At 37.1% G+C, this 24,904-nt stretch overlaps 1 protein-coding gene across 4 annotated transcripts in view; it reads left to right on the top strand.

Annotated features, from left to right (window-relative positions):
- LOC149074061 (uncharacterized) overlaps window positions 1-22,827 on the top strand; it is a 65,015-nt gene extending 42,188 nt beyond the window's left edge. For 2 of the 4 annotated variants that reach the window (XM_089246904.1, XM_089246906.1), the window contains 3 exons: window positions 14,791-14,895; window positions 17,059-17,181; window positions 22,582-22,827. In XM_089246904.1, the coding sequence (XP_089103030.1) occupies window positions 14,791-14,895; window positions 17,059-17,168 (215 nt within the window). In that variant the 3' untranslated portion in view covers window positions 17,169-17,181; window positions 22,582-22,827. Of the gene's footprint in view, window positions 1-14,790; window positions 14,896-17,058; window positions 17,182-18,403; window positions 18,560-22,581 lie in introns of all 4 variants that reach the window. The other 2 variants (XR_016194450.1, XM_089246905.1) reach the window with 2 other exon arrangements.
- The last annotated feature ends 2,077 nt before the right edge of the window (window positions 22,828-24,904 follow it).

Below are 24,904 nucleotides of genomic sequence, written 5' to 3' on the forward strand. Positions count from 1 at the left end.
GAGATCTCTCTTAGAAAGTAGTTTGACTACTGCAAAGTACAGTACTGTATTGGGAAAAACTTTATATAACCATGTGTGCTTTTTGCACTTTGCAAACACTAGAGATTTTTTTTATTCTAACAAAAATTTTCAATACAAAAATATTTAATTTTTATTTACCCTTCACAACTTTACCCCAAGAGTTTTTTTTTTTTAAATGCTACAAACATGCCAAACCGAAAATCTATTCTAGTCTCTTATTGAAAGAGTTGCCTGAAGTCCAGAAAAATTTTCCAAACTAGAGAGAAGGTTGCAGATTTTTTTTGAATTGATATATTCTCTGATTTTCCCAGCAAGTTCTCACACTCAACTTTGTCCCCAAAAATCAAATTGGCATAACTGCAACCCTTTATTTAAACTATTGGCCCCTCATCAGGGTTTCTATCATGAAATTCCTGGTGTTAAGTCAGAATCTCTTGTAGATCTAGATCTAATGAACACACTGTGTGATATTCAACTCAATGTATTTAACAAATTAAAGATGACTTCGGTTTTTAGAAAGAAAAAACACTGATACTACTTCCACCATTTATTTACAAAGAAAAAAATTGAAATTTTGAATGGCAAGTTTTCTTACCAACCGGCAATGGGTTAATAAAACTAAACAAATAACAGATTAAAACATGTTGAATGGGAACTAAGAAGCATTTTAAGAGCACATTCCATCTCGGCAGGTACATAAAAAGCATAGCATCGATGCACGTGCCACACAGTCACATTTGCATACACTGAAATACACAACACCTCTCTCCTTAATTGAAGAGACTAATTGTCACTAAAGAGATTGGAAAGTCAATCCATTGCACACTGCGACAGTCCACTATCGAGGGAACAGCATATCGAGGACGTGGCTCGCAATGATGACAGCATGTTCCTAGATGAAAACACAATGGATCTCAATTATCTCTCCAACTGATGATGGCCATTGCTATTCGTAGCAGATTCCAAGTGAATTTTGGAACACAGATTCGTAGACAAGAAAACGTATAACACATTTCAGAAGGACGTCCGACACTGAAGTTGAACCACTCAATCACAACTAGAACATACGGAATCATCTATGAATAAACGAGAGAAATCATGATTAATTACTACAGACTAGCCAGACCATCCAGAGTAGTAAGATGTACTTCACTTGAAAATATTATTCAAACATTGTTAGTAGACTGGAACAACACGTTACATATTAGTCCGTTATGGTGAAGAGCTTTACCGCTGTACACCAAAAGCTGCTCTCAAAGAGACTGCAGGAATAAATGCGACGATGTAGCGTCTGCTCTGAATATTTATAGTAATATAGAACAATTTTGACTTATGATCAAAGTACTGCTGGCTTTCGGCTCACGTAGAAATTGATGACATCACTCAATAGATTTGCATATATTGGGAAAAAACAGTACATTCTAAATGTCCATTCATAACAGATCTTGAGGGCTGATGCTGAAACATTTCTCAAGTTTCTTTACAACAAAATTTGGGTGGGGTAGAACATAGAATCAAACAAACAAGTGAATTATAATATTGATTTTTTAAAAAAAAGGAAATAAAAAAATAATTTTTCAAAGGTTCAAGAGCCCGTCGACCAAAACCAAGAACCTTGACTCTTCAAGAACTTAAGAATATTGTGTTGATTTTATAGTTGATTTTTTATTCTATATTATGATTCGCCGTTGTCGAGTGTTGATTATATGGAAAAAAAATTACACCACACACACACTCCCCTGTCCTCCGGGTACGCTTCGATATCTCTGAGTTGTGAAGCGGGATGTGTCCTGTGTTCAAAGGTTCAAGGAGCCATAGGCGTAAACTTATATCCAACCCACGGGCTCAAACCCCTCCAATATTTTTGAATGACCGGCTCAGCCCCCCCCCCCCAAAAAAAATTTTGCGTGAAAATTAACGTTTCCCATATTTAGCTCGGAAAAACAATTTTTGTGATTAAAAAAATTGCCGCCCCAAAAAAAGTTCAGTAAAAAAATCTGCTCGAAATTTTATTTTAATACTTCTTTTGAATCACAGTCGACTTGTCCTTGGATTTTTTTTGTAACAATTTGTGGTATTTTTCTCATGGTCAACAACGTCACTCGATCTTCAATTATCATTCTCCCTCAGTGCCAATCATAGCTGCCCGAAGGCATGCATCTTTGGATGGCATCTGGAGATGATATGGGTTTGACGTGCTTTGGTCCTTTCTTGTTCCCGGTGTCGGAAAACTCAGAAGCATCTCTTCTTTTGTTTGAACGTGACCCTTCGGGAAGGAGGCTTCCAGACGATGCAGGAGGAGGAAAAGAAAGGTTCAAAAATAGTCCAATAATGATTGAAACCAAAACAAGTACATTGCGAGAGTCATATTTTACTTATCGAGTTCGGGAGCTCGGACCAACACACTTTTGACAAAATACTGTATGTCTGATAACACTGAGACAAATAAACAATAGCTAAATGAAATGCAGTGAAACCTCTATATAACGATTGTAAACCAAGAAAAAATATTGTTGTAGAGGGATTATTGTTATATTGAGAGGCAACATTATCATCACATGCCCTAAAATTTCTGTCTGTTGGCATCTTTTCTGAATCACGTTGTTAGTACCACCAAAAAAAGGTGTTTTTGAGTATTTATTCACCGCAAAAATAATTTGATTAATAAAACTCATTCAGATGTATTGCCTCCATAAAGAGCTTAATCGCAATACGCCGTAGCATGGCCCTCACATCCTGTAGTAGGCTGCCAAGGCTGGGATCTTTGGCGGATACATTGACAGACTGATTATCATGGGCCCCAACAAGTAAGTTTACAGCGTGAAAAGTAAAACAAATGACAAGAATCATCCCGAGCTAGAGCCCTGCCAGCTGCACCAATGTGGAGGGGGGGGGCATGCAGAGGCACCCTCATGAAGAAAACATTGAAGAGGGGGGGGGCTGAAAGTGGCTGGTCGTCCCGAATATACAGGACTCGAGCGCGTACGCAGGAGAGAGAGGGTGCCATGGCCCCCACATCTTGGTCCAGGGCCTCTAAGCTGGAATATTTGTCAGGCCCCAGGAACCAGATTTTTCATGGGCCCTTCGATAGTGAATTTATACCATGAAAAATCCAAAATGATAATTGTCCTGGTCCCCAGGGCTGGAGCCCTGTCAGCCCTATGTGGGACCATATCAACCCATGTGGGAGCCATGGAGGTTGCATTGCATTGTTTTTCAGAAATTATTGGAGGGGGGGGGGACTTAGTTCCCTCACAAAATTTATTGGGAGAGGTCTCAAATGGCTCCGTCGGGCCCGGGAAAAAGAAATAAATTAAAAAATGAAGTTTTATTTCAATATCAGTCATTACAGAAAAATAACATGCGTTGTGTAAAATGCTGTGATATTTCCACAAAAACTTTTGGCCCTGGGCTTCAATTTTGAGTGGACGGCAAATTTTAGGGGGGTGAAAGAGAGAAATTATCTTTCAAAGTAATCGATTTTTACACTGTGGAGGTGATGTAAAACTACACTGAAGAGCCAAAAAAACTGGTACAGGCATGCGTATGCAAATAAAGAGATATGGAACTAATCAGAGTACGGCGCTGCGGTCGGCAACGCCTATATAACACAACAAGTGTCTGGCATAGTTGTTAGATCGGTTACTGCTGCTACAGGTTATCGAGATTTAAGTGAGTTTGAACGTGGTGTTATAGTCGGCGCACGAGAGATGGGACATAGCATCTCCGAGGTAGCGATGAAATTTGCATTTTCACGTACAACCATTTCACGAGTGTACCATGAATATCGGGAATCCGGTAAAAAATTAAATCTACGACATCGCTGCTGCCAGAAAAAGTTCATGCAAGAGCGGGACCAACAACGACTGACAAGAATCATTAAAGTGACAGACGTGCAACCCTTCCACAAATTGCTGCAGATTTCAATGCTGGGCAGGGACGCAGGAAATCAAAAATGATTGGTGTTGCTCAAAGTACGCCAGTTATTTCTTTGTACAGGCCACGATATTTACACATATTTTCGGCTGACCATACGTCCTTTTTTTGAAGTGAGCGTCCCGTTTTTTTTGATTGGTATGATTGGTATTGCTCTAGCAACACGAGCAAATATGTTCCGGCGTCCCTGATGCTGGGTCATCAACAAGTGTCAGCGTGCGAACCATTCAACGAAACATCATCGATATGGGCTTTCGGACTGATGACTGCATGACACTGTAACGTGCCGATGGTCCCCCGGCGTAAAAGTCCGTAGTCGCCGTTACGTAAATCTGTTGTTTACACTAATATTGTTACTATTCATCGGCAGCGGTGATCGTATGGCAACGATCAAGGCCGATCGTGATGTCCGCCTACGATCACATGCAAATGAGGTGACCTTGAAGCCGATTGGCTTGATTTGACACGTGCGGTCTGAAGTTTTTCCTTTAAATACCGGCCGTACGTTGTAACAGCTCTGATTCCGCGTTCATCTTTTGTTTGTTCTATTCAACTGAAGCCCTCTAGTAGAACGGTTCACCGTCTTGCTACCGTATCCATTAGCCTTAAGCTGGTAATTAGTTAAAATGCAATAATTTACAGTGTTTGAATCAGTTTTCCGGCAGGTCCGGAATCGAAAATATTAAATAATCTTCACAGTCAAAGTTCTTCATTGCTGATCAAGGTGGTCCGGCCCTCAACCGAGAGGCCCCCTGGAGCTGATCAAGGTGGTCCGGCCCTCAACCGAGAGGCCCCCTGGAGCTGATCAAGGTGGTCCGGCCCTCAACCGAGAGGCCCCTGGAGCTGATCAAGGTGTTCCGGCTCTCAACCGAGAAACCTTCTCTGTTACTTGCGGGGAAAGGCTACGTCGAAGTGTCTAACAACATCGGATGTCCGATCAATATAGAAGTTTGACTGTTGATGATCATCAATTGGTGAGCCAGTATCTTTCTGTCAACGTCAAATAGAGGGCTCCACGTTATACTAATCTATTGTTAAAATTGACTAACTTTATAATTAATTTGAATAAATGATATTTCATGCGAAAGTTTATTTGCAATCATTTTCCACTTGTCATTTGCCACTTTATTACTGGATATTTCGAACCGGGCAAGCAACTCCCATAAGGGACGTTGCAACACAAAACCTTACGCCTCGCCTGCGCCCGACAACACCGACATTGGACTTGAGTTGCCTGGTCTGGCGAGTCTCGGTTCCAATTGCTTCGAGCTGATGGACGTGTACGGGTATGGAGACAACCTCATGAATCCATGGATCCTACATGTCAACAGAGGGCTGTTCAAGCTGGTAGATCCTCTGTGATGGTATGGGGCGTGTGCAGTTGGCGTGATATGGGACCCCTGATACATCTAGATACGACTCTGGCAGGTGACAGGTACGTAAGCATCCTGTCTGATCACCTGCACCAATTCATGTCCATTGTGCATTCCGACAGACTTGGACAATTTCAGCAGGACAATGCGACACCCCACACGTCCAGAATTGCTACAAAGTGGCTCCAGGAACACTCTTCTGACTTTAGACACTTCCGCTGGCCACCAAAATCCCCAGACATGAACATTATTGAACATATCTGGGATGCCTTGCAACGTGCTGTTCAGAAGAGATCTCCACCCCCTCTTACTCCTACAGATTTATGGACAGCCCTGCAGGATTCATGGTGTCAATTACCTCCGACAAACCAGACACGACCCAGGCTCTGTCCCTCCCGGGATATAAGCCTTTTACCCAAGCAGGTTGGGTCGCGCTGGGCGAATGTCAATTACCTCCAGCACTACTTCAGACATTAGTTGAGTCCATGCCACGTCGTGTTGCAGCACTTCTGCGGGCTCGCGGGGGCCCTACACGATATTAGGCAGGTAAACCAGTTTTTTTGGCTCTTCAGTTTATATTTGTTTCAGCCCCCCCCCAACTCGACAGCAATAATCTACACTCTTAGTTACGGCCCTGTCCGCAGCACCCAGAAAGTGCTGCAGCAAACAGATTGGGGAATCACGGCCGTATAACAATACAGTTCAATATATTGTACATTCAATATAATTTATCTGCAAAGTATCTCTCAGCAATGGGCCCCCACGTCATCGAACAAGGCTTTTAGATTGAGATGTTTTGTGGGTATCAGGGCAAGATTTCCCAATCCCCCATCTGTTGTGATTTTATATGGTAAAAAACAAAAAAAAATTCCTCCCGGGACTTCAGCCAGGAGCTCTGTGGGACCTTCTTTCATGGGGGAGCCATGTGGCTCACCCTCTGGGAATCATTCATATACACTAAGACCTCGGTATAACTTCAACCACTCTTAACGTCAACACGCATATAATGTCAGTTTCTTAAAGTCCTGCTTGCTTAACTGGCAAAACGTTTACTCGTTAGTAAATCACCCCGTTAATGAAGTCATATTTATTCTGTCCTCGGGTGTGACATTATACCAAGGTCTGACTGATGATGAAATGGTGTCAGACTCGGAAAAGCGGTTTGTTGCAAGTAGCGGAGCACCCCCCCCCCCCTCCAGATTCATAAATAAAAATTTGTTATAAGCATAAATTTGTAATTGTTTCCGCAAATATTGAATTGAACATACATGGCCCTCACATCCTAAAGCAGGGTCCCTAGACTGGGATCTTTTGCAGGCCCATTATGGTGAATTTATAACATGAAAAAACAAAAAAAAATGATGGGAATCGCCCCAGGGCTGGAGCCCTGTCAGCCCCACTCTTGTGAGGGCCATGATTGAACAAGGGAAGAATGAAAAATCCGTATTTGCCTTCGGTGAGTTTTGAATTTCCCCCCCCCCCCGAAACTATTGCTTGTCTTTAGCCGCCAATAAAGAGGTATTTTTCCCACACCACCCTTCTTTCTCTAAATTTTCGGTAGTGTGGGGGCTTACTTGCTTTGCCCCAGGGATACACTGGGTGCATCGATAGGACAGGAGATCCAGGCACACGTTTTACATTTGTGTTACTCGCTGGAGGACAAGCCGCATAACTTCAAAGTAGAATAACTGGTGAGTGATTGGGAATTTCAGATATTTATGACCATCCGCCAAATCCAAAGAGAAAAATTTATGGCTGTGCCTATCTGTTGGCAGACATCTGCAACCCTCAAAATGGGAACCAGTATTAAGAAAAAGATGAGATCGTATGTGTATGTTTTGTGTGGAATGTTTGTATGTCAGTAGGGAAGATTCTGAAGACCAGCCGCAAAACACCTGAAAATCTTTGGTTCTGCATGGCAAATGTCAGCGACTAATCAGTGAAGTACCAGCTGAATATATTGTTTTGAATCGGTCATCAAGGTGCACATGACTGGTGATGTATCGTACAGTTTTCTTTGCATGCAGTGAATTACGTTGCAAGTTTCCGTTGTGATTTTTTTCCAGTGCTGTATTGTTCATTTATTCAAATGATATGTTCACAAATATAAATTTTTGTTACGAATTTAGAGAAAAAGTTTCAAATTTTACAGTAGAAAAAAATCGCTTGAAATTTATAAAGTTACAAAATTTACATGAGCGTCTATCGTGAATATACCTAAACGAGTGTTTCGCCCAAAATTGAACATCTCCTGCTCTTCAGCTGACTTTTATGGTGAGTTACAATGTAGAATTTTTTTATATCATTCCTTTTTTTCTAGCTAAGATAAAATAAAAAATTCGGTCATAAAATATAGTTTACACTAAATTAGTAACAAAACGTGCTAATAAATAAGTGTTACGTTGATGTAAGTCAGCACAAATAAATTTAAATTATATGGCAAGATTCTCATTTCCCACTGTGAATGAAAACTATGCAAAATTATTCTATGAAATTCAATATTAAGACCTTTCGATTCATTTTGTGACCAATTATATTTTCCAATGATGATGTTTGCAGTTGCTGATGAAACACGCTTCGTTCATAGGTATATATTTTGACTTCTGTGCGTTATTAATATAGCACCAAAAAGGAAAAATGTTCTAACAGTTCGTTAAGACCGTGAGATAGTAATGAACTCATAAATATTTATTAAAGTGTTTTAATTAATCAATTAATTGGCACTGAATTGAAAAGTAATTGGTTGTTTATTAATTATTTATTACCTTATGAACAAGTAAATTATTGCAGACTGGGCCGTAGACTCATAGAAATTAGATTTATCGGGTCGCGGTTTGAAAAGGTTTAGAACCACTGTTTTAGGAGGATTTTTGGGAACTCGTATTATGTCTATAGGCCTGCTCACCCCTCACTACTTTCTTGGGATGGATGTCATGCCCGCCCCCTTCCCCCAAGTGTGGTGCTCACAGGGCTCCAGCTAGAGGCAATAACAATTACTGGATGCGTGGCCCATTATTTAGAGGGCTAAAAATGGTGGAGGGGTACGAATTCTAATATTGTTTTATTTTTTATATCATAAATTTATTGAACCGGGGGGGGGGGGGATTTTTAATTTAGAAACCCACCAAAAATCCCAGCTTGTGAGTCGTCAACTTTTAAATTTTTTTGCTGATTTAAAATGATGATTGACCACAGATCAGTGCTGTCTTAACGCATAGACCCGATCGGGCACAGCCCGGAAGCCTCAACAGAACGGGGACCTCACAAAAATGACAACTGTTTGATATTTTCGGAATTTTTGCCAGGTAGGGCCCCAAAAAAATCACTTGGCCCGGGCGCTCACGATGCTTTTAAGACGGCCCTGCCACAGATATGGATAAAAAGTGAAACTAACAAGCAATTCGCCTAAACACTTGAACCGAAGATTTAAAATCAACTGTTCTTTATTAGGGATCCTTGGAGGCAGGGCCGCAACTAGGGGAGTGTAGGCGGATTTTGTGCCCCGGACTAGAGGGGCTGCAAATTCCATTCTTTAACCTCTCCTTCAACATTATGAGGGGGCGTCAAAATGTGTGCTTGCCCGGCTGACCAAGCATCTAGTTGCGGCCCTGCTTAGAGGTCAGTGAGCTTTAGTAAGAAAACAATTAACTCATTTTGCTTATACAGTAAAACCCCTCTTAACGGACACCTCTCAGATGCTGTCACCCCCCCCCCCCTCTTTTAAGGCCAAATAATAATTTACCCATGTATAATAAAAGTATGCATTTCAAACCTCTGATTAATGGTCACCCCTATTTTACAGAAGAATTTTTTTGTCCCACTGGTGTCCGCAAAAGGTAGGTTTTACTGCATTATACACTGAATGGCCATATTATTCTGACTACTTGACAGTTTTAAGCAAATGAACTATGGCGCCACACTGTTGCCGCTAGAAGAATAGGCTGTCATAAAAAAAGGAAAGCTTAGTTCCAGAGTACAGAGCCACAACTATAGGGGAGCCGGTGAGTCTGCTGCCACGGACGCCGGGCCAGAGCAGGAGCAGATTTCCTATCTGCTGATCAAGTACCTATCTAGTTGCGGCCTTCGTAGTATAGGTCAGTCGTTCTAAACATTTGGAATCATGTGGCCTGGTAAATCTCTTTTGTGTATGTGAAAGGCCCGGCTTCGCAATGAAAATATAAGCCAATGATAGACATTTTTAAGACAAATCTAATGATACTACCAGGGCCACAACTAGGGGGAGCAGGCTGGTCTGGTGCGCCAGGACAGAGAGGGCACAAATTTTACCATCTAACCTCTTTTTCAGCATTATAAAGGGGCGCAAAATATCCGGTGAGCGTGCTTGCCCCGGCTGACTAAACATCTAGTTGCGACCCTGGGTACTCTACTCTGGTTTAAATAGATTTCCCGGTCTGCACACCAGGCCCGCTTTCGTAGCGAAATTGTTTTGCGCTTTATCTCGACAAGTTACATGCACATTCCCGCATGTACCGATTTGTTGGGGGGTTCCGGGGGGAGGGTGTAGTAGTAGTAGGTAGGGCCTCCAAAAAATGGCTCGGGGATCCATGATGTTCTTAAGTCAGCCACCTCGTTGGGCAATTTGCCTGTTGTGGCGTTGTATTTGTATTTAAGTTTGCAACGTAAATAGACGATATTGTCTATTAGCTATTTTAAAGACAAATCCGATGATACCAATATCATTATATCAGTAGCGACAACGCTGTTCATTAAAGTTTTCTCCTACACGGTCCGGTCCCTTCACTGGAGCAATGACTAAAATTGGCTAAATACGATAGAGCCTTTCTTTTTTTTAAACCGAGCACAACTCAGGTCTATTACCATTTATGGGTGATTTACTACCTAGTGAGTTGTGCCGGAGGTGCAACAATGTCTGTACCTAACAGTCTGAGTGGATATGTAGTGTTTATTTTTCAGTGCTGCCATCTATATTTCAGAAGTGAAGTGAGTGATGTGTTACGATTGAATTATATTTGCGCTGTTGGTAGGTCTGTTACGAGACTTAATGGGGAGATCGACTCACATTCGCGCCTTGAACTTGGGAACCGCAGAAAACCAACTTCAGCTTCAGCCGACCACTACTATTGCAACAGTGGGGTTTGAACCCCTCTTCCCCCCCCCCCCCCCCCCCGTTGCAGATAGAGCCTGGTCCGCGTGTTCCTTTTGAAAGAAAGTACCAACATCGAGATTCGAGGATCAAGAAAGTGTTCATATCGAAACTTGCAGCCTTGTCCATGACACACAGCCTACCACAATTTTTTTCCACAGAAATAGAAACCAATGATTTTGAATTGAAACTATAAATTCTTTAAAAAAGGGCTATGGCTGAAGAAGGAGAGGGGTCATTTTCAAAAAATTTCAGTAAAACAACTTTCGTATTTATACGACGTTTTGACCTGTATGAGCATACAAACTTCGTTTATACGACGCATCGTATAAACGAGATTTTGTTATATTGAAACAGAGGTCCCCCCCTCCAACATTTTGAATAACTTTATGCCTATGCCGCTCTCATCGCTTCTGGTTAAAATTTTCAGAAGTTAACATATCTCGCCAGGTGGGGGCATCAGAAAAGTCACTTCATCCGAGGGCCCAGGATACGTTTCAGACAGCCAACTCTAGGCCACTCACTGAACTGAGCCCTCGCTCTTTAGGTCACTCGTTTGGTCATTCACATGCTTACTCATGCTCTAAGTCACTCTTTTGCTCACTCGCATTCTTCCGAACTCTCCAGGTCACTCGTTTGGTCACTCATTGACCTGGTCACTTGCTGTTTGGGCAGACATGGGATTTATTGAGGGTTATAAAATTTTTACTGCCCTTCCCCCATTTTGCTAACTTTCTTGGCCACTCACTCTTCAAATTTGCCGACCTTCTGAACTTGCTGCTCTGGGCTACAGCCCACTCCAGCCCACTTAGTCCTCCTGTAAATAGTGCATTGTCTTCAGTAGTGAAGCATGCGGATGGATCAGCACTGGGTTACAGAAATCACCAAATTACTGTAAGTTCTTTTTTTTAATGTGATCATCACATATTCCCAAGAGATCTTTACGATCTGTCCAAAGAATTTGGTAGGGTTAGTAGACATCCATGCTCAAACTGGTATTTGAACCCAGACCTGCACAGCGAGAACCTAGTTCCTAACCACTCGACTGTCAGACGGCAGTTGATTCAAAAAGCCTTTTTAAATAATATTAACTTATGCTCACTGATATGTTTGCCTCTTCTATTCTCGAATAAAACCAGTCTAAAAACGCCAGATTACTGGAGGGATTATTGAGAGTCTGTCTCTCTATGTACGTAGTAGTATGTGAAACTTTATTTGAAGACAAAGATTATGGGTTTCTGACGTAAAAGTTTTCATAAATCGGGTTTACAAAGCTGGAAATTTTTAATGAATTTTTTCCATTTTATCATCTTGTTTGAGAATTATAAGATGTAAATGAAGTTAAAGGTATTGTTTGTAAATACAGACATGTCATAAATGAGTGTTTTACTGTAGTGTTTCTTTTTATTTTAACCCTTTCTGGTCAGTCTCCCCCATAGTCAGACCACCTGTTTACATTGTTTTCCATCGGTTTTGGAAAAAATGTCTTCCTTTGAAAGGGTTAAGAGAAGTGTTTGGTGTGTTATAAAAGTTTCATTGAATTTCTAAAGTCATTCACAGAAAGACAAATTAACTGTCTAGAATGTGAGTACAGGCAGCTCCCTGTATTCGCAGTTTCCATATTTGTGGGGGAAAAAAATCTCCAGTAAAGAAAAAAATCTTTACTGGAGATTTTTTTGCAACACTCAAAAATCATCTTGTATTTTTTTTACAAAATTTGAGTTGTGCATGTTTAGGATGGCTCGCTAATGACATTACTGTCATCACTAGAGCAGTGACAGCTCCTGAGAGAGAAACAGTCACCTCGGGTTGAATTAACTTCTGGTCACAATGGACGCTAAAGGACACAACCATTTCTACAAAGCCAACTGAAGAAATAATAAAATACATTGTCACGTTAGCGAAGCAGGTGAGTGGACAAGGGTTCAATGATATGGATATAGAAGTCGAACAGCTCATTAATAACAATTCAAAGAACTGAGCAATTCAGCATTGACCGAGGAGGAATTAATGCAGTTGACTTAAGCGGTACCAGATGAAGATCAAGATAACGAAGTGGAAGACAAGTTCACACCATGAGTAACATAGCGGAAGCGCGCTCAAGTTCAAATCAGCAATAGATTGTTTTCATGACATAGATCCCTCTATGGTACGTTCTTTACAAGTAGAAAAATTGGTAGAAGAAGCCTTGTCATCGTACTCCAACATACGTTACTTCACAAAACATCAGCAACAATCGCTTCACCCTCTTTTAACATTCCCTTCTACCTTTTGCATCACCCTACTCTTCTCATGCTGTTCAATAGACGAGATATACAAAAGACCTATGGTTTCGGTTATTCACAGATTTCCATATTTGCGGTCACCCCCAGAACTTATAACCCCCGCGAATACAAAGGGGGGGGGAGCGACTGTAAGTGAAAGAAGAATGCTTAATGTTCCCTACACAAATAGCCAAGCCCTCAAAGCGTATACATGAACCCAAGAAGTTGCTGGAGTGAGTGTAGCTCAGCTGTCAACGCTTCAGTTACCAGCAGTGGTTTCCAACTTTTTCAGTACATACATCAAGCAAATAATGAGTAAACACTAAACAAGGTATTGAGCGAAACAAGCAGAGTCCATAGAGGGATTTCCTTGGGGTCCCCCATTGATGGAAACAAAATCCCTTTGGTTGGGTGTCATTTTAAAAGATTTTTGCATTTCAGATGAGGTACGCCTTCAACATCGCTTTCACTCGTTTATGTTGGACAGTAGGAATGGAAGCTCTTGACCATATTTCTTTGATTTTTGCCATGACAATGTCCTCTATTTCTTTATACAAGGTTTCTTTATTAGTTTTATTATCACATTTTATCTTATGACAGTTTCGCTCATATCAAACTTCATAACATCGTCATAGGTATTAACATATTACATTTGATGTCACTTGAATCACCAGATAATGGACATTTCTACTTTAAACAAGTATGATCCACGATAAAAATGGCACAACACAACCTTGCTTTATCGCAGCCGGAGTCATACTGCAAACATGGAAGTGGCATGCACATGCCTAGGGTCTTCCTAGACTCTCCCCCACCACACCTACAACATGGTGCATTGTCCATGTTTGAAGAAAGTAACATTTATTGGTCAGAATCCAATCCTATTCTAACACTTATCAGAATATTTTTAAAAAACCACACGTTATTTTGAGACCATTGAGCACCTTTTTATCACTGTGCTCCTTGAAAAAGGAAATTTTTTTTTTTTTTGCCATTTTTTTAAACTATATATCAATATATCGGGAGTGGGTGAAAATTTACAGCGTTTCCCGAACTTTCAAGGTGTGGCTTGACACTTCTCCGTGGTGATTCGCTAAATACGAATTTCTGTGGTTTTTCAACTTTAATCCTCTATTTCTTTGAAAAAAAATAAATGTTGCCATGGCAATCATCAGACATATAATACAAATATACACCCAGTTACATAGCCAGGCATCATGATTTTGAAGATAGGTGGCACCAACTACTGTGCGCAAAAGTATAAAAATATCAAAAATTAAGATTTTCTATTGAGTAAATTACTAATTTAAGGGAAAAAAATTCAAAACTTATTATAGATAATTTTCAGCCTATTCAAACTGTTGCTGTTCTAGGCACCAAATAATGCCCTTGGCAAGAAAAAATTGTGTCATCCTAAATAGACTGGTGTAAAAAAAATTCAAGAAAATATGGTTGTTTTTTTTTGATAAATTTGGTTTTTTTTTCATTTGTTATCAATCCCAAATATTGTTGCTTTAATTCATTATTTTTTTATTTTAAGTTTTTCGGCTCCAATTTATACACCCTTGCTATAACTTTTAACTAACTTTTTTTTCTGCTTCAAAACTCTAAATCCTATATTTTGCTGCTCGAAAAAGTTGTTCAAAAATTGACTTCATGTCTTCCCACACCCCTGCATGCATACATACATGCACACATTCATTTTCCAACTTATACCAATTTGTTAGAAATGCCCCAGAAAAAAATTAGGTTGTGTACAGCAGAACCTCCCATAACGTACACTTCTCGTTAGCAGGCACCTCCGTCAATGAACACTTTTTTGAATTATGTCAACAGTCCTCAATGTATTTTACTATCCATTAAGGGACACTTTTGGTTAGTGGACAAAATTTTCTGCCCCATGTGTGTTCGTTATCAAGAGGTTTCACTGTAGTAGCCTTTATATTACATAAACCTTACACACTTTATTTTCGTAACAACATTGGAAAATCAATAATTGTGAGTTAATGATATTTTTATTCATGAATGACTAGAAAAAAATTTACCCATTTCATATGTAATTTTGTTCCAGGTGATGGTGGATATGATGGCCCCTTGATGCAGCAGAACTCTATTCTCAAAAGAGATGTGGAAGTAAATTTGAAAAATGCATTGGAGGAATTTCAGAAAACTATTGGTGAGTGCAACATGGATAAGCATCAGTAACAGCCCAAGTAGCACAAAGATATAGATCTATATCGTAAAATTTCAGTTTCCAATATAGATCTATATCGGGCCACGATATCGTTCTGGCTAAAAAAGGCATAGTCGGAGATAAATAGATCTATATCGTGAACGTGATATACTCAAATAATTCAAATTTTGGACGATAGATGGCGCCCTTTCGGAAAAAATTAAAAAAAAGTGTAATGATTTGGAGGTGGGTGGATTTGAACCCATGTAACCTGAATTATTCCCATCTCTAACCCCGTATCTTACCAACCCACCACTACAGCACTGGTTACTAGTTGTTATTATAACATTAATTTACAAGTAACTAATTTTTTTTACTTGTATTTTCAATCAAATTTATTCATTTTCATGTATGCAAAAGTTACAGAATAGAAATTGTGAGACATATTTATCATTTTGAGGCAGATAATTGAAAAATTATATATAACACAAGAATCAAATTAATGTATTGTGTAGTATATTAATTATTTAAAATTATTAATTTATGCTAATAAAACAAAAAATACAGAATAAATAATATGTGAAAAATATGGTAAAAAATGAAAACATCGAAGGAAAAAAATAATTTTATGAAAAACACACAACAAAAACAAGAGCAATTTTTTTTAATTAAAAAATATGTGCAATTATAAAGTGGCAATTAAAGTTACGGTGGATAAGTTCTCGCTCCTCCTAAAATACCAACATCTACGATGTAAAACATACACAGTAAGGATTCAATTATAATTGACGAAATGATTTTGATATATCAACATAATCAATCCTATTAAAATCAAAATTTCATATAAAAATTATTCATTCAAACGTTTTTAATTTCAATTCAAACAAAAAATTGTACGCTCGACTTTAAATTTTCCCCAAATTTTTATTTGAAGGCAATATTTTTATTTAAAGTCACACAATATGTTGATATATCAACATATTGTGTATCTGATATATATCTTTGTCAGGTTCACGATATAGATGTATGTCATGTTCAGGATATAGAGCTATGTCTTCTTTGATAGATCTATATCAGGTCTATATCGAGAATCTGGTATAGATCTTTGTCAGGTGCACGATATAGATCTATGTTATGTTTCTACTATGTTAAATGTTATATACTATAATGATCTACTATATCTATGTTTCAAACTATGTTAAAATTATTTATTGTCCCAAGTTGCTGTCCTTCAAAGTAGAGATTATTCACATGAAATAAAATACATATTCGGCTGAAAAATTAAAGACTTGATCAATTAACATCATAAATAATTTGCACCATATAAGACGAGATCGTTCTATATCATAGTTATGACATCTGATATTCCTCTGACATTTCGATATATAACAATATGGTCCAGATATTGTACTATATCGTTGTGCTACTGGGGAGTGGCGTAGCCGGGAGGGGGGAGCAGAGGGAATTTTGCCTATGATCGAACTGTTCTAAATTTTCAATGGGATGAATAGGATGGACCATGAACTTTTAGTACATCGCCAATCGACTGCTTTTACAAGGGGACACCAGTATCAATTGGTGAAGGACAATGCAAGGCTATGGTGTCGCAGGGAATTTTTCTCTAATAGGGTTGTTAATAAATGGAATAGCTTACCCCCCCCCCCCCCCCGCGGTAGTTAATTGTAACACAATTGACACGTTTAAAAAGAAATACGATAAACATTTTGGCAGGGGCGTCGGAAGTGTTTTGAATCTGTGGGTGCCCTTCTTGAGATTCATGTAGGAAATTTCGATTTTTGAATCAATTCTGTGGGTGCTCGAGCACCCCCGGCTCCGACGGCACTGCATGTTGGGGTAAATCGAGAAGCTATCCATACTTAGTATAAGACAACCATAAATACATTATGGGTATTGTATAGTATTTTATCGTGTATATATTATTTATAATGTTTCTAATTATATTTTTAATTGGGTTGCTTTATTTTTAAAATCTATGACATCCATATTTGTTATGGGCATCTTTTTCTCAGCCACCTCGCTGGGCATTTTGCCTGTTGTGTTGTATTTGTATAAAGTCTGCAAGTATGTGTGTTTGAAAGAATTATTCATTGTTGTGATTGATCCAACTTCATTTCATTGCATTATTCTTATTTCCTTTTTTATAAGGTAATTTGGGCCATAGAATCAGCAAGTTCTGTGAAAAAGTAGAAAATGTGAAAAAAGAGACAGAAAGAATAGGTGATGAGATGGACACAGTACTCCAAGACATGTCTTGAAAAGTTGGTGTCTGTAGGTTCCCTTATCTTTTTTTTATCAGTCTAAAAATTTTCACAAAAAGAAACAGCTTGATCCAGACTTTTTTTTTGAATTGGTATTCTTTGTATAGTGCTCAATACATATTATATATATATATATTCTATATTAATAAAATATATAAATATTAATAAATATATAAAATATAAATATATATTCTTACACAAATCTGTAAACAGCTATGCAATAATACCCTGACTTACATCACTCTGCATCATTGGCGTACGCAAAGGGGCGAAGAGCCAAGATTATAGTGTTATTTTTGCAGGGGAAAAAAATTAAACCCCCCCCCCCTCAGAAGGAAAGAAAATCTGAAAACCCCTCCTGTGAGAATATTCTGCGTACGCCTATGCTCTGCATATACACTCTCATCCTAAAAATGATTTTCTTCTAAATTAAATGGATTTCTAACAAAGCTTGAAGGCTTACCCATTCGTTATAGAGAAATGATTCCCTGAGAGGGACAAATAAAAAAAAAGACATAGGTAAAAAATATGCAAATTTACCTAACTTTCTGCTCCAGAGGAGGGTGTGTCACATTACTTGGGTTAGAATTTCTATGATTGCATATTTTTTTTTTTGCATATTTCAGTATTTTTATGTGATGGAGCATTATTTTGCATATTTCTGCATTTTCAATGAGAAATAATTTTCTTTTCTTGCCATTCTATTTCCTACTACTACTAAACCACACATGTACCTCATCCATATTCCTCTGCAGAATTTTTAATGAATTGGTACATGTTGGAATGTGCATGTCCATGTTGTGAACCTAATGCAAAGCTTGTTTCTGTGTGATGCTTGTGCTGCCATCTGTCACATATTTTTCGAACTATGAGTAAAGTGTAATGTTTGAAGATTTTATCGTTGTAGGCCTTTTGCTCTCTGCGGTGAGACTTGTTAATGGGGAGATTGGCTTGCATTCGCACCTCAAAGTTGAAAACCATAGAAAACCAACTTTGGCTGACCACCACTGCGGTGACGGTGTGGTTCGAACTCAGAACCTCTCCATCACTATGACCACTTCACCACCTCTATCTTCTACTGTAAGACTTATACCAGGTGTACAAGTATGAAATGCGGATTTTTTTTTTTCAAAAAAAAGAAACTCGTTAAATTTAGAAGAATGATAAAAAGTACTTTATTCAAAGTATGCTTCAAAAAGCATTGCTTGTTATACATTTTTCCCATCTTTCAGGCAATTTGTGAATACCATGCAAGTAAATATCTTCCCCTTCTGCTGCGAACCATTCATTGAGCCATTTTTTCACATCTTCGTACAAACCAAAGCGCTGCTCAGCAAGTGCATGACCCATCGATGCAAACAAGTGGTAATTGGAAGGAGCCAAGTCTGGTGAGTAAGCCGCATGTGGTAGAACTTCCCAGCTGAGTGCTTCCAACATGGCATGAACCGGTTTTGCTGTATGTGATGGAGCATTGTCCTGAAGAAAAATGACTGTGTTGCCTCTTTCGGTATTCTGGCCTTTTTGCAAGCAGCGAATGGTTCAAATCAGTCAATTGTTGTTGGTAACGTTTAGTGTTAACAGTTTCCCCAGGTTTTAACAGATCATAATAGACCATGCCCCTCTGTTCCCACCAAAGTGATTCGGTCTTGTGGACGGTGTGCCTAGGTCTACCCATGATTTTTTGCGCTTGGATTCTCAAAATAAATTCACTTTTTATCCCCTAACTATACGATACAAAAACGACTTCCTTTTGTACCGAGCAAGCAAAATTTCACATATGTTTTTGCGCTTTTCCATTTGTCTGTTATTCAACTCATGTGGTACCCATCTACCGATCTTCTGAATCTTTCCCATCTGCAGAACTAACCGAAAGGAGGAAGTTCTGCTTGCCCGGTTACGAATAGGACACAGTCGCCTCACACAATCATATCTATTATTAAGAGAGTCAACCAGAGTGCCCTCATTGTCAAATTCCATTGACCATTGCTCATGCTTTTAGTTGTTCACATCATCGTCATCATTTTACAACCGCTTTTGGTCAAAGTCATCTTTCACTTCGTGACATTTTGTCTGACCATTGTGATGCATCTCACATTTTTAAATTCATTAAAGCTATTGGTTTCATTGTTTTACATTTCACGTTGCTTTTTATCATGCTTAGTTTTTATTTTTCTGACATGATCGATTGTTATGGCGCAGTTTGACCAAATTGGTCCTTGTGCCAACAAATTTGAGATCCAATCCAATCCTTCACAGTGGTAGACGAGCATCAAGGTGATTGGTCTTACCCCCTTTGGATAATTAAGGTTCTATCTACTGTACTTTTTTGATACTGCACATGGTGAAAGATTATGATAAATAATATAATAAAATTCTTTGAATAGATGAAGTGGCAATAACTGAAAACAAACTTACATAGTATTTTGATAACTTTTGAAAACTTTTAGATGTAAATTAGGGAATTCTTTCAGCAATGGTAACAGTGAGCATTATTGTGTTGTAAAATTACACCATGTGAAAGCATATTGGGTTGCTTATTCTCAGTAGTTTTAAAAAGTTTGTTCTGGGCTAACCAAAGCCCTTTTTCATGAACTTCTCGAGAAGCTGAATGTAAGTCTGAATCCCTGCAGTGACATCTAACAAATATGAGTGCGTTATGGCTTCCTTATAGATAGCTTTGCTTGATTCTGGCACATCATCTAACATGCTGCTTTGTTCTTAATAAATCCACTCAAACTAGTTTCAATTGGATCCTAATACTTTAAAGTGTTGGTTAAAATGTACTGTTTCTGCCACTGTTTGAAGAAAATTTTATATACTTTTTCCTTAAAAAAATGTGCATAATTCTGATAGTATTGTGCATATACAGAGCACTAAAATTATTATATTCTTACTAGCATGCACGTTAAAGTATAATATGCGCATTTGATCTTATTGTTATAAATTTTCTTGCCATAAAGCCAGGCTTGACAATTTTTTTTTCTCCCAGACCATGTAGTCGGAAATGGGGTTAGTTAATGATAATAATACTGACAGGGAATTACCCACCTCTGACGTGGATGTCTTCTCAATTGACACTAAATCATGGGGGGAAATGTGTTCTTCCAAGTGCCAGGATAAGATTTTTTATAAGCTGTGATAGCTGTGGAGGGCCTAGGAAGAGCAACTTGTAAGGAAGGTGCAAAGGTGCCCCCCCCCAAGAGAATTTCCAGACATCAGTTTGATGCTCTAAGTTATCTGAATGTTAATTTAATGTCTAAAAACTGATATATATCCCATGGGTTTTATTGCTGTTTGATTGAAAAAATATTCAGAAGTGAAATGTCGTTTCCATTTGCAGGGGAGAATAATTTAGAACTTTAAGCAAGAGATTATACTAAACGATAAGTTCAGTTCATATTTTCAATGCTCGAGAAGCAGCACGAAAATGTGAGCATTGGGATGAAGCAGTGGAGAGGTAAAGAAAAGTCCTACGCAGTTTGTTATGTCTTCCCAGCATGCTAGACTCCGCGCCCTCAGTGATAATAACTAGTGATAAATTTTCCATATTCTTGCAAAAAATTGGATAAAATTTATCCACGAAGGAGTTTTCTTGACATTTGCAGAAATTTTGAGTTCATCAAACAAAAAAAAATTATATTTTAATTATATATGCATTTAAACAATTTACTAAAAGCATACTTGACTACATATTTTCACTGATAGCTGGCATTATATTTTCCAAAGTGTGTGCGTGAGAAATTTTTGAGGGAAATTTTCCTTGAATATAAATATAGATAAGGTGATAAAAAGTAAAGTAATAATTCTTTTAACAGTAATAATAACACACACAAGGACAGGATTTTATTAAATAACAAAAATTTGTTGTAAGAATAGTTACCTTTATTACCGACAGGTGACGCTTAAATTAAAAATTGTTTTGAATCGTCATCTGTAGGTAATAACCATAACTATTGTGGCGATAAAGTTTGAAATTTTTTGAATATTTAAAAAAATTCATACCTTTTTGTAAGAAAACGTTAGCATATCACTCGCGTATATAACGAATGTTATAAAAATGTCAGTTATAGACTAATATTATTCAATGATTATTTCAGATTGATTCAGATTATTTCTTTTAGAATTGGTGGATGCATTTATTGTAATATGTTTCCAGCTTGCATGATGCTACTTAATAATTTATGCATTTTCATTCTTCTCAAATTTAATGTTTCTGTAAAAAAAAAAAAAAAATGAAAATTCTATACTTTTTCACTCTTTTCAAATTAAAATTTCAAGTGCAATGGTATTTATGTTGGTAAAACATTTATTATTTTACATCAGTGATTAGGGTATTATTCAAGGCTTTATACAAAAATTAATTTCTATGCTTTTTAATCGGGAGCTCTAGTGCCCTATATTTATTTCTGCAATTTTTTCCACGCAGAAAATCTAAAACTAGAACAGCCATCTTTCTGCACTATATCTAGAAATTAGGTTCAAATCTATATTTACGGGATCTTTTATAACTTTTTTTTTAGATCAAGAACTTTACAGATTTCCAATAACATATATGCATACCATACTAAGTTACTTTTTTTTCAATAGTATTGAAGTTAAAGAAAAATGAAATTTTTTGTTTTCTGATTTAAATCGATAATTTTTTTAAATTGTGATTTTAATCAGTGTTACCCCACAGGTGAGAATAGTTGCATTATGTCTGATCAAAAGCAGTCATGAGTACATGTGTGTACTGTACTTAATCTAAAGAACACTTGTTTCAACTTTCTGCATTTCCTAGCGCAAAATCTGTTGGCAAGAACCCTAGGACATGCTAGGTAGTTCCTCAGTTCAACAATCTTCTAAGATCTGTTCATGGATTCTGGCATTTTTCCTGCCACAAATTCTCAAAGTTTTCACTCCCTTTTGGAGGTTGAGGATAGTCAACCTGAGCAAAGGGTTTGCAAGGGAAAATTAATCAGTCCTCAGTCCTAAAACAAGGGAACCACTTGTGAACTTGTGCTTTTCCAGATCAGCTTCTAGGTAAACTGTTTCCCATTCCACTTTTCCCAATTGAAAACAGCCATAGGTGTATACAGAAGAGACAGTTCCTTTTCCTACAGTTCAAAAAGTCTATCCACTTTATGTATGGTTGTTCCAACTTTTTACCCATCATAAAAATCTATAAAAAGCAATAAAGGTTTAATAAAAATATTATATATATGCGACAACATGACTGCTGTCACGTTACTCCACTGTACTGATCAGCAGATGGATGTAGGTTTTCTGAAAGACATTTAGCAGCTAAACACAAACACTACAACAGCCTGCCAACCATTCTGATCACTTTTGGGCTGTCATTCACTGTATCATTGTTTTTTGTGTCTCATCTAAATATGTATGTGCGTTTATAATATTAAATTCATTGCAGGGCCCAGCAGACAATTCTTTTAGTCGTTTTAATCTTCAGAGGAAGAATCGCATCTACTTGAAAGTAATGGAGTAAAGAATCGGCATCTTGATGATTAAAATCGACTTAATAGTTAATATTGATTTGAATACTAAAGTCTGTCTGTGCATCCAGAGTATGTTTTTTCTAATCACGAGTCCTAGATTAAAATTTTTATCTGTTTTTATAACTCTTAATATTTTTGTGAATTTTACATATTCTGTCATCAATAACCTAAATTTTATTTTCTTATCAGTATTTAAAATAACGTTTAAGTTACAATACAATTGTATTATGTTCACCTATGCTCGAGTTCTCATAATATTCATTTATTCCTAGATTATATGAAGTTTTTATCATGTTTCTCCATTATTTCTTTAGTGCTGCTCAAGAACTTTGATAATATATATTGTGTTAATTTTCATGTGTGCCTTAACTCAAATCGACTTGATCAGAAATTTGCTATAATGAGCTCAATATATGATTTCAGTAATAATTTTCAATCATCGGGTCTTGTCATATATTTATTTTTGTTTCTAATTTACTGATATTTATTCCTAACAATCAGCCTGCTATTTTGTATACAGTGATCAAACTCAGAATATCCCATAAAAACCTGTTCACTTGCATCGTAATTAAATTTATTATTACATATACATTTTCAGTTGTCCGGGATGTGTTTAACTCAAAATTTTTCTTTGTGGCATGTTTGTTAATTGTGAAATAAATCATTTCACGCTTCATACCCTGGAGGATTTTGAAAATTTTTTAAATACATCTATTTCCAATCAAAAATTGATCTTATCAAAACTAAATATCATACATTTCAACATACGTAGTGTCAGGTCTCATTTCGATTCACTTTTATCTTACTTATATTTAGTTATTAACAAAATAGATGTTCTTGTTCTGACAGAAGTATGGGTTTATACTCGCGCGAGGTTGATTCTTTTACAAAATACTAAGTTTCAATTTAATTATTGTCATGATTATAATCAATCTGGAGGTATTTTTTCTTATTCTAAATAAATCTTGCCCTTTTGTAAATCTTGACTCACTAACTATGCAGACTGCTGATATGATTGCCTTATCTCTAACCACATTACAAACTACTTTACTTATATAGATCTCACTCTCATTCAATAAACTGTTTTGTTGATGAATTGGGTGCAATTTTAAAATGCATAAAATCTAAAAATATTATTTTTATTAGTGACATCAATATTGATATTTTATGTTCTGACTCGAATGATCATTGTTATTATATGGATATGCTGGATTAACACCACTAATTAATGACGTGACCAGGCCTATTTCTCAGTCCTGTTTAGATCACATTTTTATTCGCAAATTTAATAACATTTCTAACATTCAATCATCTGTATTTATTACTGATTTAAGTGACCATTATCCTATAATTTGCAAGTTAATATTTTGATCTCCTAGATCGATGATTGCTGTTAATACACAAAAGTTGATGAAACATGTCGATTATACTGCAATTTCTTCCCACCATTTAACCATAATTTTAATTTTTCTACAAGTGATCCAGGCAAGGAATTTGATGAATTCATTCTAAAACTCGAAACAATTGTTAGTAATCATACCAGTAGTCATACTGTTAATATATGAAAAATATATGATTGGTTTACTAAAAAGATCTCCATTTGATCAAAATAAAACAAAAGTTATACATAAAAAATAAAAGATTTCCATTTGATAATTTGATTTTAACTGCCTACAAAAGTACTGTTTCTTATGTTAAATCAAAAATTAAAAATTGCTAAACAAAGTTATTATTCTCAACAATTTAGTAGATGCAATACCCCAGATAAGAAATGGAAATTTATTAATAAACTATCAGGATCTAATGAAAAACAGTCAAGGCTTCCATCAGAATCAAATCTATTGCTCTTAGCTGATAAATTTAACTTTCGTTTTGTAAATATTTCTGGTTTAAATAGTAACACATCAAATGAATTAACTCTTTTTCTCTCTGGCTGATATAAATGAATTCCTTCAATATATTTGAAAATTACCTAATTATGCTTTCTTTGGTATTCTTAACTTGTCTATTTTAAAAATACTTCTTGATAGTATGATCCTCACAATGTCAAATCTGATTAATTCATTCATTGTGAGCGATATTTTCCCTGACAGTTTAAAAAGTGCATCAGTAATTCTGATTTATAAATCTGGTGATTCCAATGACTTAATAACTAGATCATTCTTAATTCTGTTTCTAAAATATCTATCAAACAATTATAAAATCAAGACTTGCCACTTTTTTTACATAAATCAAACT

The sequence above is a fragment of the Pholcus phalangioides genome, unplaced genomic scaffold, assembly GCF_987345545.1.
Source record: "Pholcus phalangioides strain wild (caught in Gottingen) unplaced genomic scaffold, Ppha-v1.0 ptg000017l_1, whole genome shotgun sequence".
NCBI classification, from domain to species: Eukaryota; Metazoa; Arthropoda; class Arachnida; order Araneae; family Pholcidae; genus Pholcus; species Pholcus phalangioides.